Source organism: Clytia hemisphaerica, unplaced genomic scaffold (assembly GCF_902728285.1).
Source record: "Clytia hemisphaerica strain Z4C2 unplaced genomic scaffold, Clytia hemisphaerica genome assembly, whole genome shotgun sequence".
NCBI lineage: Eukaryota > Metazoa > Cnidaria > Hydrozoa > Leptothecata > Clytiidae > Clytia > Clytia hemisphaerica.
The window spans coordinates 168,389-182,445 of NW_027104378.1; the positions used below are offsets into that span (position 1 = coordinate 168,389).

At 34.4% G+C, this 14,057-nt stretch overlaps 1 protein-coding gene across 4 annotated transcripts in view; it reads left to right on the plus strand.

Moving 5' to 3' along the window:
* Window positions 1-8,423, plus strand: part of LOC136819097 (threonine--tRNA ligase 1, cytoplasmic-like) — a 47,728-nt gene extending 39,305 nt beyond the window's left edge. For 2 of the 4 annotated variants that reach the window (XM_067075266.1, XM_067075268.1), the window contains 12 exons: window positions 1,139-1,203; window positions 1,446-1,524; window positions 1,781-1,864; window positions 2,206-2,367; window positions 2,911-3,006; window positions 3,260-3,330; window positions 3,554-3,854; window positions 4,838-4,915; window positions 5,223-5,323; window positions 6,524-6,701; window positions 7,057-7,171; window positions 7,673-8,423. In XM_067075266.1, coding sequence (XP_066931367.1) covers window positions 1,139-1,203; window positions 1,446-1,524; window positions 1,781-1,864; window positions 2,206-2,367; window positions 2,911-3,006; window positions 3,260-3,330; window positions 3,554-3,854; window positions 4,838-4,915; window positions 5,223-5,323; window positions 6,524-6,701; window positions 7,057-7,171; window positions 7,673-7,821 — 1,479 coding nt within the window. In that variant the 3' untranslated portion in view covers window positions 7,822-8,423. The remainder of the gene's footprint in view (window positions 1-1,138; window positions 1,204-1,445; window positions 1,525-1,780; window positions 1,865-2,205; window positions 2,368-2,910; window positions 3,007-3,259; window positions 3,331-3,553; window positions 3,855-4,837; window positions 4,916-5,222; window positions 5,324-6,523; window positions 6,702-7,056; window positions 7,172-7,672) is intronic. The other 2 variants (XM_067075265.1, XM_067075267.1) reach the window with 1 other exon arrangement.
* The last annotated feature ends 5,634 nt before the right edge of the window (window positions 8,424-14,057 follow it).

The window sequence follows — 14,057 nt, forward strand, 5'->3', positions numbered from 1 at the left end:
CTAATCCCAACAATAAATGTGTCTCACCTAGCCTTTTGACAGAAATTTTCTATGTTTTTATAAAGATTTCTGAACAAAATAAATTGTGATTCAGAAGTCTGACATTTTATCATAGACATCCATCCTTTTAATAATCTAGTCTATTTATCACTTTTTTTAGTACAATCCTTTTAAACTGCGAATTCTGAATGAACGTGTGACCACCCCAACAACTACTGTATCCAATGAATCAATTCACTTTTTGGACCTACCCCGGTGGGGTGGAGGTCCTATAAATTAACCCATGTTCGTTCGTTCGTTAGTTAGTGTGTTAGTTACCAGCTTTTCTCGAGATTGGCTCATTAGTTTTTTCTGATTTTTGGCACAAAGGTGCATGACCATAAACCCTCGAATGTGACGGAGCCCGATTTTCTAAAAAAAATTTTTTTAGGCAAATTTGGGCCAAAAAACGGCTTAAAAACGGGTTTTTTGGACTTTGTGAAAAATTGGATCATTAATTTTTTCTGATTTTTAGCATGAAAGTAGGGTACAATCATAGTTAAAGGATGGCTCAAGCAGATTTTTGCAAAAAAATTTTTTTGGCTCAAAAATCGTATTTTTATCTATAAGAACCACTTTTAAATAAGAATACATCAATGTTCTTAGCCATATTATTATTATTATTTTTTATTAATTTTTTTACGATGAAAATGTCACGGTGGAGGCTAATGATTTGAGTTTTCTGTAAACACTTATTATTTTTTTGGCTGAAAAACGAATCTTTATCTATAAGAATCACTATTTATGAGTATCTATATCAATGTTATTAGCCAAATTGTTTTTTTATTATTAGTTTTTTTAACTAACAGAAGAAAATGTCACGGTAGAGTTCGACGGTTTGAGTTTTCTGGAAACCTTATTTATTAAGCCGTGCATTTTTCTGATAGTGGTTTTTATAAAGAAAAGCGCTTAATAGCTTTTTTATTTCTTTTTCAAAAATCTTTTTCAATAGTGTTGATAGTTTCTCTCAATAGATATGCTTTCATTTTCTTTATTTTTTTGTATTTTGACCAGTTATGTCTTATGTGTTTCATTGTTTCAATGTTCACTGATTAGTTTGATAACCAGGTAGGTCCATAAAAGTATCGCTTGTTTTTAGTACAATCCTTTTAAACTGCGAATTCTGAATGAACGTGTGACCACTCCAACAACCACTGTATACAGGTAATTTTCTTGAAATACTGTTTCATCGTATACTTTAACCAGCTATTAAATTTTATTTGATCTTCCTCTCTGATTTGATCTTTTGTTCTTAAATTTCTTTTTGTCACTGATTCAAAATTCAACATAAACTTTTTTGCGATAGAGCGCTGAGCACTGAGTCTCACATCCCAAAGGAAGTTTGTTCTTACTGGACTTGTTATGTCCCAACTGTAAACTTAGCCATCAACACCTTTTTTCTATAGATGCGGTCCTTTGATTGATCTTTGTCGAGGCCCTCATGTTCGACATACTGGCAAGACGAAAGCTATTGCTGTTACAAAGGTATTCTTTAGCGATTTTGACCTACCCATAGACTCGAGTTGTTTATGATATGTCTAATACAGTCATATAGGTGTTTTTATGAAAGTACGATAATATTGTTCCGGGTTTATATAATTTTGTATAAAATTTGTAAAATTTTTGCTTATTTTTTAGCATGCTAGACTAGCTTTACCTACAACCTTTCCATCGCCTTTTTGTGGATTGCATCGGAATCTATTTTACTAATACTTATTACTTTTGTTCTATTTACATTTAGAATTCAGCGACTTACTGGGAAGGCAAAGCTGAAGCAGAATCACTACAACGTATTTATGGAATCTCCTTCCCTAACGACAAAATGGTAAAATCTTTTTCTCAAATTTACTGGGGGACAAAGGTTTAAAATTCCTTTCAGGAACTGTATAGTCTGTATAATACAGTCTATTAATGAAGCAATAATGCTGCAATATACATTCTCAGTCATGTTTTCCTTTTTAGAACCAAAAATTATATGTCATTCCTAACGACAAAATCTTTTTCGCAAATGAATGACCGAGAAGAAAGGTTTAAAATTCTGACTCTGTATGGACTGCTGCTCTCACTAGAGTGCTCAAAACACTAGGTGTCAATCTTTGTCTAAACGCTTGTGGTGAAGCTGATTTGTATTCAAAAAATAACTTTTTTGATTGTTCTTTTTCACAGCTGAAAGAATGGAAACATTTCCAAGAAGAAGCAGCTAAGAGAGATCACCGAAAGATAGGTCGCGAACAAGAACTATTCTTCTTCCACGAGCTCAGTCCTGGATCTTGTTTCTTCTTGCCAAATGGTGCACACATTTATAACACACTTGTTAAGTTTATAAGGGTGAGTTTCTTTTAATAAATAATTATTTTTGATCTAGTTTGTTAGTCCAATGAAAATAATTTATGATGGTTGAAAGTGAACGAGATTAACCGCGAATAAGGCCAGAAAATATTGGTTTGCCGTCACACGACCTACCCTACCCAGAAACTTAAGGAAGACTTTTTTTCTTCATACAGAAAACCACATAAATCTAGATCTTCCGTTTTCATTTCATAATCACCCTTATGTAAGCAGAACTTTCATAAATTAAAAAAACCGACCGACCTACCCATTTCTAAATTCTAGGGTCGTCAAACCGAAGCCTAAGCCAACTTTATGCCCTGCTCTTCTAGTTGTTGAGGCTGGAATTTTGCGGTTAAATAAAATCTTTACTTTATAAGGAACCCAACTAAGCAAGCAGAGGTGAAACAAGGTCATTAATAAATACCTTTGCTCCAGTATCATTGAGGCTTACTCGGGCATATTGAACATGAATAAAATGATACCGTACTTATGACACCATTAAAACCATACATTAACTTGAACTGATTTTCTCTCTGTTAGGACGAATATAAGAAACGTGGATTTCAAGAAGTTATCTCCCCAAACATCTACAGTACCAAGTTATGGGAGACCTCGGGCCATTGGCAACATTACTCTGTAAGTCTTTGTTTTTAGTAAATATGAAAAAATATTCCACTGAAGTAGGCTTTACTATTTGATGACTTTGAGGAAAATCCTGAATTACTCTTTGACATACTGCAGGCATATACTTTTTCGACCTATGTTAAAGATGAACTACAAAAGTTGATTAGTTTCCTAGGTGTCTAGTTCGTTGACAAACCATAGAAAAATGGTTTGTTTTTCACCCAGATTTTGTTGTTGATATAATCATTTCTCTATATTTCCACAGACCAACATGTTCTCATTCGAAGTTGAAAAAGAAAGATACGCTTTGAAACCGATGAACTGTCCTGGTCACTGGTAGGTTATGTAGATGGCAAATGTCCTGAAATGTCCACACTTTTTATATTGATTTCATACTGCAGAACAGGACATAAGGGCAATATAAATGTGTTCTAAAAGTCTCTTGGATTTAACCGGATGTATTAAATGCTCATTTCCAGCCAACATTTCTTACGGATTATTTTTTATTATATATAGTGTCAGATATACTACATAGCTATATTCATTCTTCTTTTTATAGCGTTATGTTCGACCATCGACCGCGCTCATGGCGTGAACTTCCTCTCCGTATGGCCGACTTCGGAGTCCTTCACCGTAACGAATTATCCGGAACTCTAACCGGATTGACCCGTGTCCGACGTTTCCAGCAAGACGATGCGCATATATTTTGCAGACCAGATCAAATCGAGGAGGAAATCAAAAGTTGTTTGGCTTTCTTAAGACACGTTTATGATATTTTTGGCTTCAGTTTCAAATTGAACTTGTCGACCAGACCCGAAAAATATATGGGTGATATCAACATGTGGAATACTGCAGAAAAGGTTTGAGTTTCTTTGATATTCCAGTGCTTTTATAGTCTACCAATCAAAAAATTCTCTTCACATCCGAGATATATCCCTTTAAGAGGTTACCATATTTTCACCTAATTGTTTATTATAGGCCATTTCACAGTTGAAATGGATCATGGGTAATCAAGACTGATTGTGCATCTTTAACGGCCTCCTGTTGGCTAGACGCAAAAATCTTCGAAATGTTTCAAAACTTTGGACCAATAGTAAATCGTCGTTAGCGCGTAGTGGTCTTGATTACCCATAACGCTTTGCGACTGTGAAATGGCCTATTAATGGTGTGCTACTGCTTCAAAATGAACTTGGCAGGAAAAACTTCCGAGTTTTGATAACAGCTTTCCAAGTTCTGGATAGCATCAGGGGGGGGCACGCAGTTACTACAAGACAGTATGACACTTACTACCGTGGTGGTCCTGTATTCAGAAGTTATGAAAACAGTTACTACACAGTGTAGTAACTGCTGTTTGGGGGTGGTGCCAAACACTAAAACTAGCACTTTTGGTGTAGTAAGTGCTTATATTTTAATTCTTTTTAAAGAACTTTCAAAATTTTTCACAAAAAATGAATTTTTTTGTGAAAAAATTCTTTGTTATAAATGGACGAAAAAAAATTTGAAATTTTTCTCAGACCCAACTTTGAAATTATGCTTTCCCTAATTATCATTAAAATGTTCTCAACAGCTGTTAACCAAGTAAATTAAAAGAAAATCTAGCACAAAAATGGCTTTAGGTTGAAAAATAATCGCAATTTAGGGTAATTTCGAGCATGTTTTTGATGATATCACTCAAAAACAGGGGTGGTACCTGGAAAGGGTGGTGGTCCTGAAAAAAAGTGTTGAAAAAGCACTTACTACACATCATGTCTTGTAGTAACTGTGTGCCCCCCCCCCTGATAGCATGTTTGAAAACTTTGTTTGTTGCGATTCAATCATTTTTCTTTAATTTTCATTTTAACAGCAATTGGAGAACTCATTAAATGAATTTGGAGAAGCATGGGAACTGAACCCTGGAGATGGTGCTTTCTATGGACCAAAAGTATGTGACCAGAACATTTTTCAATCTTTTTTTAATTAAACTCCTGTCACATAGTGAACTCAAAAGTGCGCTTTTTTCCTTACTTAAAAAGTTCTGATGTGTCACTTTTACATGTTCGCAAGCAAGGAACTTAAGCATGGACTAGACTTTAACAAACCCTCGTAGACATTTGCATGTATACACATTTAGAACAAAGAGTTTAATATTCTGAACTGATATCGTTTTAAATTTGATAAAAGGCCCTATGTAGATCAAACAATTCTTTTCGATTCGTCTTACTATTCTTTTCTAATATCTTTAATTTTAGATTGACATTCAAATCAAAGACGCACTCCGACGTTACCATCAATGCGCCACCATTCAATTAGATTTTCAACTACCCGAACGATTCAATCTCAACTATGTCACGTAAGCAATCCCTTTCTTAAGACCGTGATTTTCACGAACAAACACCTTAAGGGAACAATTTTGTGGCAACTAATTTTCGCGAGGCAGCTTCCCTCGCGAAACAATTTAATTTTTCGCGGGACTTATTTTCGCGACTAACTTCGACTGTAAATTTTCACGGAGATTAAATTTCGCGAATTGGCGAATTTTTTCAGATTTTCACATTTTTCGTTAGTTTGATTACGAGATTTTATGTGTACAGTAGAGTCTCCATAACTCGAACGGCTACGAGGAATGAAAATTTATTCGCATTACAGAGACATTCGAGTAATGGAGACTCGTTTAAAAGAGTTTCTTAGCTGAAAGAATTTTTAGTGTAAAAAAACTTAAATTTCGCGAATATAGCGAGAGATGAGAGTTTGAAAATTTTCGTGAGAGATTATATTTCGCGAAAATAACGAAATTGGCGAAAATTCGTGAAATATAATCCCTGCGAAAATTTATACACTTAAGGTACTACAAATCAATACGGCCAAATAGTAGCTTCTACTGGCTAGAAGGTTCTAACTTGGGGAAGAAGGAACGCTATATCAGCGTAAACACATTCATCATCTCAACCTTGCTCAGTCCTTATTCGATTTTCAAAGGGGAATTGGATTTTCATCGAAGAAGGGAGCGTCGTTTATGAGAGATTCTTGTTGACGGGGACTCTAAATTTCATCGAATAAGGGAGCCTATCAAACTAGAGAACGTCGAACTAGAGAGCGCCAACTGTATATCAGCGGGAACACATTCATCATCTCAATCCTGCACAGTCATGTGCAAAGAGAAAATGATATTAGCTTCACATCCTTTAACTCGTCTTCGAAAAATTGAATGAAAGTCGACAGTCGAAAGCAAATGTCGCCTCCTTTTGACGCCAATACATTTGCTTTATGTAATCTTTTTCAAGCATAGACTTTGTCGCCTCCCGTCTATTATAGCATCACACAGAGGAAATGTTGAAAGTCTGTCGTCTTTACGTTATAAGTTCTTCCGTTTAAGACGGATTTCCGTCTCAGCGAAGTATATAAAGAGATTTTTTCATCTTGAAATTCTGCTTAATTCAACAAAATTTCAAGAATATGTGCTAATTTGTTGTTTAAAATCCATTTTCCATCTCAGACGAAAAACCTTGCGTTGACCACTGTACATTAACTAGCTTACTTTGTTTTACTTCAGTGGTGAAGGTGACGAACGTAAACGACCCGTCATCATCCATCGTGCAATTCTCGGTTCCGTGGAAAGAATGATGGCTATCCTCACTGAAAACTATGGTGGAAAGTGGCCCTTCTGGCTGTCACCACGCCAAGCTATTGTCGTCCCTGTCAGTCCTAAATACGATGAATATGCAAAGAAGGTAAGAGTTTTGACAAGGGTTCTTTTTAATAACCTTTAAAATCTCTAATGAGTAAGTAACCTTTAAAATCTGTGACTAGATTTAAGCTCTGACTATTTCGCATGGCAAAATTGTACTTTCATTATGCTTGTATGTCTTCCCACTGAGACAGCAAATAGAAATTGAATTTCAAGCAGTTTCAAGTAGTAGTTAAATGATACCACCTATTTTATTAAATCTATCAAACTATTTTAATTGCAAAATTCAAAGCTTAGGTCAGGTTCAAGTTTTTATTCTTGCTCGTATTCCCTCGAAAATTTTACAAATGCTGTAATTACATAACAAGTAGAACAATCCTTTTTCACTGTTTCTTTAGGTTGCAGATGACTTGAAAGCAAGCGATTTCAAAGCAGAAGCCAATTTAGATGCAGGAGAGACCTTGAACAAGAAGATCAGGAATGCTCAACTCGCTCACTACAATTTCATCTTAGGTAACAAAGGTTTTTTCTCCTGGGCTTAGGTATTTTTTTGCATTTAGACGACTATTCATGATCTTTTTTCGACACTTAATTGGAACTAATTTTTGAACTGTCTGAAAAAGAGTGGGCATTGTACGTGGAAAGCCCCAGTAATCTAGGTCCAGGTCGGCTATCTATGAACTGAAAAGAACATTACAAGGAGCGGGTACTCGAACCACGAACACCTGGTTTTAAGCTGACGCCTTTGACACTCGACCATATCACACCTGAATGCTGTTAAGACTGGAAAGATGTTTCTGAAGTGACAGCGTAGTTTGTTCTAATAGCGCTTTTCATCACAGCTTCTTTTCCAGTGTTCTACAAGAATCCCCTTGTCTTTTATAATAATCGTTGATAAAAAGGAAGGACCGACCGTTACCGATTTTTCAACTTTTTCTCTTTTTACTTTTCGGTGGCGACAAAAAACAGAGCTTTAATACTGTGATTTTCAAGTTTTCCATTCTTACTTTTCAGTGGTGGGTGACAAAGAACAGAGCTCTAATACTGTGAACGTTCGTACGCGCGACAACAAAGTACACGGAGAGAAAACAGTGGAAGCACTTTTCGCACGCTTCAATGACCTCATGAAAACCAAGAAAGATGACAGTGAGGCTGAATTTTAAACGATAGAGATTTTTGTATTTTCTGTAATATTTTGATATCATTTACCTGGGATTCTTAACTTTTTTTTCTGAACAAATATGCACCCTCTAGCCCCACCTTAAAGCTAGGCAATAAAATTTTCAGATTTCGCTATATGTAAAATTCAATCCAATCAACCAATCCATTTAATGCTAAAATGAGTTTTAAAGGTTTTATTTTTACATAAGTGTTCCCGTTTCATATCAGACACATACTGTATTTCATCAGGACAGTGTCTGCCTATTGTTATATTATGCTGATATAAGCATAAAAATGTTTTTCTCTTTCTGACCAATCTTACTCCACATTCATGTCAATCAAATGTTAAAATTGATGAGTAAGTAAACGATATCACTCTTATTTAAAAATAAAACTTTAAGTTAGGTACATATCCATATCTTGGTGTAGTAACTTTTGATATTTTTTGAAGGGTTTTATCCACGGAGATGATTTTTTATTTTAATTTTAGATCTTTATTTTATATTCTCTAAGATTCTCCTCAAATTTTTCTCGCGTAATTTTCTCTGTATTAGCCCAATATTTATTTTTTGAATTAAGTGCAATAAACGAGTGCATTATCAAATATATAATCTTCCTGGTTTTTGTCCTGACCTTTGAAATTCAGGGAAATTCAGGCTGATTTGAGTTTTTCCAATCCTATGGTCCGCGTTTACTTTACCATAGAGGTATAAAGAAAGACAGGAGATGAATTTGTCGGTAATTGGTCGTTAAAGTCTTTTGATTTCTTTTATGTAATAAATCAAAAGAAATTCTAGGCTCGCCCGATGAAATAGGACTTTTTAGTAGAACTCAAGTTTGCTCTGAACATTCTTACTATCAGCATCGAAGATTTCCAGCCTTCTAATATACGAGAATAAAATAAAATTTAGCTCCACGAAATAAGTTTGCGTTCAATTTTGTCATCCATTTAAGAGCAATTGCACCTAAGAAAATCTGTAAGTGGGATCATTGATGTCTTGGATTTTTTTCTTTTTTAGATATGTTGTGGGGGTTCATGGGTGGAACAAAATTCCAAAATTTGAGCCTCAGGGCTCAAGCCGTTCCCGAGATATCGCATTTTAAAGTTTCAAAAATTTTGTCTAAAATACAGACCAGTAATTTACAGACCAGAATTCCAAATTGCTATAACTCCTTATTGGTAAGTCCAAATGACATGAAATTTTGCACAGATACACAAGACCATAAACTTTTTCTAAAAACAAAAACAAAAATTAAAATTTTATTTCAAAATGGCGGATATTTGAAGCCAAAGTTTTGAACTGCTTGAAAATACCGGTTGGATTTGATTCTCAGTTATTCCCAGCCCACACTGGGCCCAAAGGACAAAAGTTTGGAAATAGGGAGTGGGAGAACAACAAGATAGTATTTCTTACATTTTTTGTATTATTAAGGCATTAGTAGAGCTCTAGGGTCACATTACATGAGTTAGAAAATAGTAAACTTCAAATTTTGACTTTCTTTTGAGATTTTTCATGAAAATTGAGATTTGTAGCTTGGAAAATGCAGGCAAAATTTGAACTTTTAAACCGCTAAGTGTCACATCGAAACTCCAGCATTTTTGGAAAGGTTAGCGTCTGTAGTTTTCAAAACATATATGGTTTGATATGTGACACTTAGCGGTTTTTGAGATATTTGGACATTTGTGGTTACCTTAAAGCATTTTCGTGATGAGAATTTTGACTGAAAATTTGAATTTTTTCTCGTTCTTGGATATTTATACTTACTTTTAAGCAATTTCCCTTTAGAATATAATGTCTCTAAAGGTTATCACACAAAAGAACTGATTTACAAGCTGAATTTAGATCAGAATCTTCAAAAATATGCATTTTTCACTTTTTTTGATTTTTCATCAAAATGTGGTTTTCAGTCAACTTTGGAGCCACATAACTTGAGTTACAGATCAGATACAGACTTGAAACTTTGGCATCTTATCAGAAATTTATTCAAGATTCCATAAATCATATTATTAAAGCAAAATTTTAACTTTCGTTTTTTCCCTATTTCCACCTCTGGGCCCACTGTGCAGCCCGAGATTCCAAATTAAAATTTTTTTTCAGATCCCGAAAGATCAATCCTTTAACTACCAAATATCAAAAATCTGTCGTGGAGAATTCATTTTTGGCTCAATAAATCAATTTTAAAGATGACCTATATTTTCCGAAAATTCCCTAGCAACGCCCTAGCAACAAGGCTTTAACAGGCTACACCATTGGTTTTAATGATTGACAGTCCATTCTGGACAGTTGTGATCCTAGACTGATCAAATCATTAGAGGATATTCCTCTTATATGCAAAAGATTATTCATAATTTTCACTGCCTGCGATGATATTAAGAGGCATTTTTTTTAAGAGTCTTCAGGGTGTGATACCTCATCCTCTTGGATTTCGATGAAATTTTGACCAAATGATCTATCACACAAGAAAATAAGACCCTGAAAATTTCACCTTGATATCTCACGTAGTTTTGAAGATACAGCGTCTCAAAGATAGGCTACTAAGCGAAAATTGACCCCTAAATTTCATGAACTCTGGTGACTCCTCAAAATTTCTAAGTCCAAGTGTCGTTATTAGCTTTAGACTGTCCAATATTTCTTGTCCAGAAGATTTAAACATCATTGTTTGCAGTATCTCATAAAATATCACCCTAGTAATGTTGCTTAGTTATTTAAGAATCAACAAGTAAGGCTGTTAGTGTACACAAATATAGAGATATTGGACAGTCTAAAAGTTAATCACGACACTCGGACTTGGCAAATTATATTGTCAAAGTAGGATTTCTGAATGATTCTAAAAAGTTTTTGAATAGGAATTAAGTACTGTTAAACCCATTTAGTTGAAGTAACCTGCTTATATTTAAGAGTAATATTCACCAAACTGTGAAAGATTGAGGCTTTTCCTGAAAATATAGGCCCTGGAATGGTAGGAAAGCAGAGGAAAGGCCAGATATCAGTCTCATATTTTTTTACATATTCTGTACTTAAAAATAAAGAAACAGTCATAAAATGTCATCTGTTGATGGAAATGACCTGAAATCTTTTACAGTTGTTCCCTTAATGCCAATGATTAGTTGGCTAGAGAAGATCAACCAATATTTTGACAAAAATTAACCTTTAGAGCCCTTTTAAGTGGGCCTGATTTAGCATTTTAAGAGGGAAAGAACAACGAAGTTAAGCAAATTTTCAAGCGATCATATCTTTAAGAGACTTCAAAAAACCACTGAGATTTTTTGAGGCTATAAACTAAACCTACTAAGGAAGCCTTGCTGAAAGTTTCAAAAAAATTTGTTGTTGCCGCAAAAAGATACGCCATTTTGAATTTTGCTCCAGATCTGCCAAAATAGCAATTTTTTCGGCCATTTTTGACAGTTACGCAAAATGGAAATCCTGAAAATGTTGTTTTTGTGGCCAAAACCCACCAGTAAACCACTCCAGGTCAAAAGTTTGCTTTAAAAAAGTCTCAAGGACTATCAGCAGCCATCTAAAAGTGCTTCCAAACCCAGATTACGCAGTCTGAAGCCCTCAACAGGAGGTGCTAAATATTTTCGGGGAAAATTTTGGAGACTCAATTTGATTTTTTCTGATACCCTACAAAAAGTTCTTGAAATCCACTGTATATAAATCAGCTTTCTAATGTACTTGCATAAAAATTCATTGGCTTTCAAAATCTGCTCCTCACCAGAGTTCATGAAATTTAGGGGTCAAATTTCACTTAGTAGCCTATCTTTGAGACGCTGTATCTTCAAAACTAAGTGAGATATCAAGGTGAAATTTTCAGGGTCTTATTTTCTTGTGTGATAGATCATTTGGTCAAAATTTCATCAAAATCCAAGAGGATGAGGTATCACACCCTGAAGACTCTTAAAAAAAATGCCTCTTAATATCATCGCAGGCAGTGAAAATTATGAATTTCTTTTGCATATAGAGGAATATCCTCTAATGATTTGATCAGTCTATGATCACAACTGTCCAGAAATGGACTGTCAATCATTAAAACCAGTTTTTGAGCCTTCCAGTACATGGTGTAGCCTGTTAAAGCCTTGTTGCTAGGGCGTTGCTAGGGAATTTCCGGAAAATATAGGTCATCTTTAAAATTGATTTATTGAGCCAAAAATGAATTCTCCACGACAGATTTTTGATATTTTGTAGTTAAAGGATTGATCTTTCAGGATCTGAAAAAGAAATTCAATTTGAAATCTCGGGCCGGGAATAACTGAGAATCAAATCCAACCGGTATTTTCAAGCAGTTCAAAACTTCGGCTTCAAATATCCGCCATTTTGAAATAAAATTTTAATTTTTGTTTTTGTTTTTAGAAAATGTTTATGGTCTTGTGTATCTGTGCAAAATTTCATGTCATTTAGACTTACCAATAAGGAGTTATAGCAATTTGGAATTCTGGTCTGTAAATTACCGGTCTGTATTTTAGACAAAATTTTTGAAACTTCAAAATGTGATATCTCGGGAACGGCTTGAGCTCTGAGGCTCAAATTTTGGAATTTTGTTCCACCCATGAACCCCCACAACATATCTAAAAAAGAAAAAAATCCAAGACATCGATGATCCCACTTTAGATGATTCAGGGATTTTCTTAGGTGCAATTGCTCTTAATTTTGTTTTGAAAAGATATTTTCTCAAGCCAGAAAATGAAAAGTTCTTTATAAGCACACACAATTTCAGACCCAATTTGTAGACAAAAAGTCGCTGGAGAATTTTGGAGGTAAGTATTAAGCAATAGTGTTCACCTTGAAGAAAATGTTGATCGAAAAATCTTGTCATTTGATGAAGGATTGCAAAGTTTACAGGCCCTTTTTTAATCCAAATATTTTCTTACACCAATGTCAGAAACAATGAATCTCGTCCCATTTTATTTCCAACACTTAAGTTAGCCAATAAGATTTTACCTATCAACAAAAGAGCTCATTAAAAATGCACGATATATGAGATTATGAGCATGCATGCCTCGTAATATTTTTAATCGTAGGGCGAGCATGGTTACAATAGCATACTTCTCCTGTTTCTTTATACCTCCATGACTTTACTAAGTATCACAAATGTATCTTCTAGTTTGATTTTCATACATTTTAAAAACGATTTTAGTATATTTTTCAAGTATTTATGATTTGTTAGTTTAGTAGTATTCATTAAGATGACAGTTTTGATCTTTACGGGAAATCTGATAAGACGAGAGGTTTAGGCCAATTTTATTGGAGATTTTATAAGATTACCATGAGTTATACAAGCTCGATTTGGGAAATTAAGAAAAAAATAGATATCATTATTAACAAGAAAAGGGGGCACACCTACGAGAGAAAATTCGAAACGGACCTGAAGTCTTCGTTTTATTCTTGACCTTATAAATCAGTAAGTTAGTCGATTAGCAACGGCTAGAAATTTGATTGTTCAGCAAGATTCTATTGAGATTTCAGATACTCATTTCTAATTTATAGAGCAACGAGGCTCGGAAATTCCCAAAATAATGTGTCTCGATTCTTTAGTGATTTTCCCAGGGTGATGTGAGTGAAGATGATTAAAATTGTGCAATTCTTTGAGCATAAAATTAAAGCCTGATGTCACTAATCCCCAGGCAAAACTCTAAACCCCGAAAATTCAAAATTGGCGAACCCGAAAAAAACAGTCATACATACTAAAAAATCTCGTAAAACGATTATAGATGACTATTAGCGAATATTGTTTTTTTATACAAACTATCTTAAGAGGATTAATTTTGGCGGGGAATAAATTTGGCGAATTTTTGCAAGCACGCGAATTTTTGGACACGTGATTTTAATTGTTCTCTTTAATGACACGTGATTCGCGTAATGTTTACATTTTACTACTTAAATGTCCCTTTAAGGTATAAGAAGATAAGGCTTCGATGGCCAAAATATTAATAACAAGTTAACAACATTTTAAGACACGGACACCGGATTTCTTAGGAAAATGGATCAAAATACTTTCAAATTTGTGAAAATAAAACCTCAAAAAGTTAAGAACATTCGAAGGCTTCAAAAATTTCAGATGACCTTATAAAAAAACGTGTATTAACATAACACGAAAGAATCAATGCTACAGTTGCCAAATGTGGACATTATGTTTTGATATTTTGACGTCAAAAAGTGCAAAAGTGCCGTTTTTGAGAGTTTAAGCTATTTTTTCTCGACTATATTCGCTTAAATGTTATTAGGTGGGGGAGACAAAA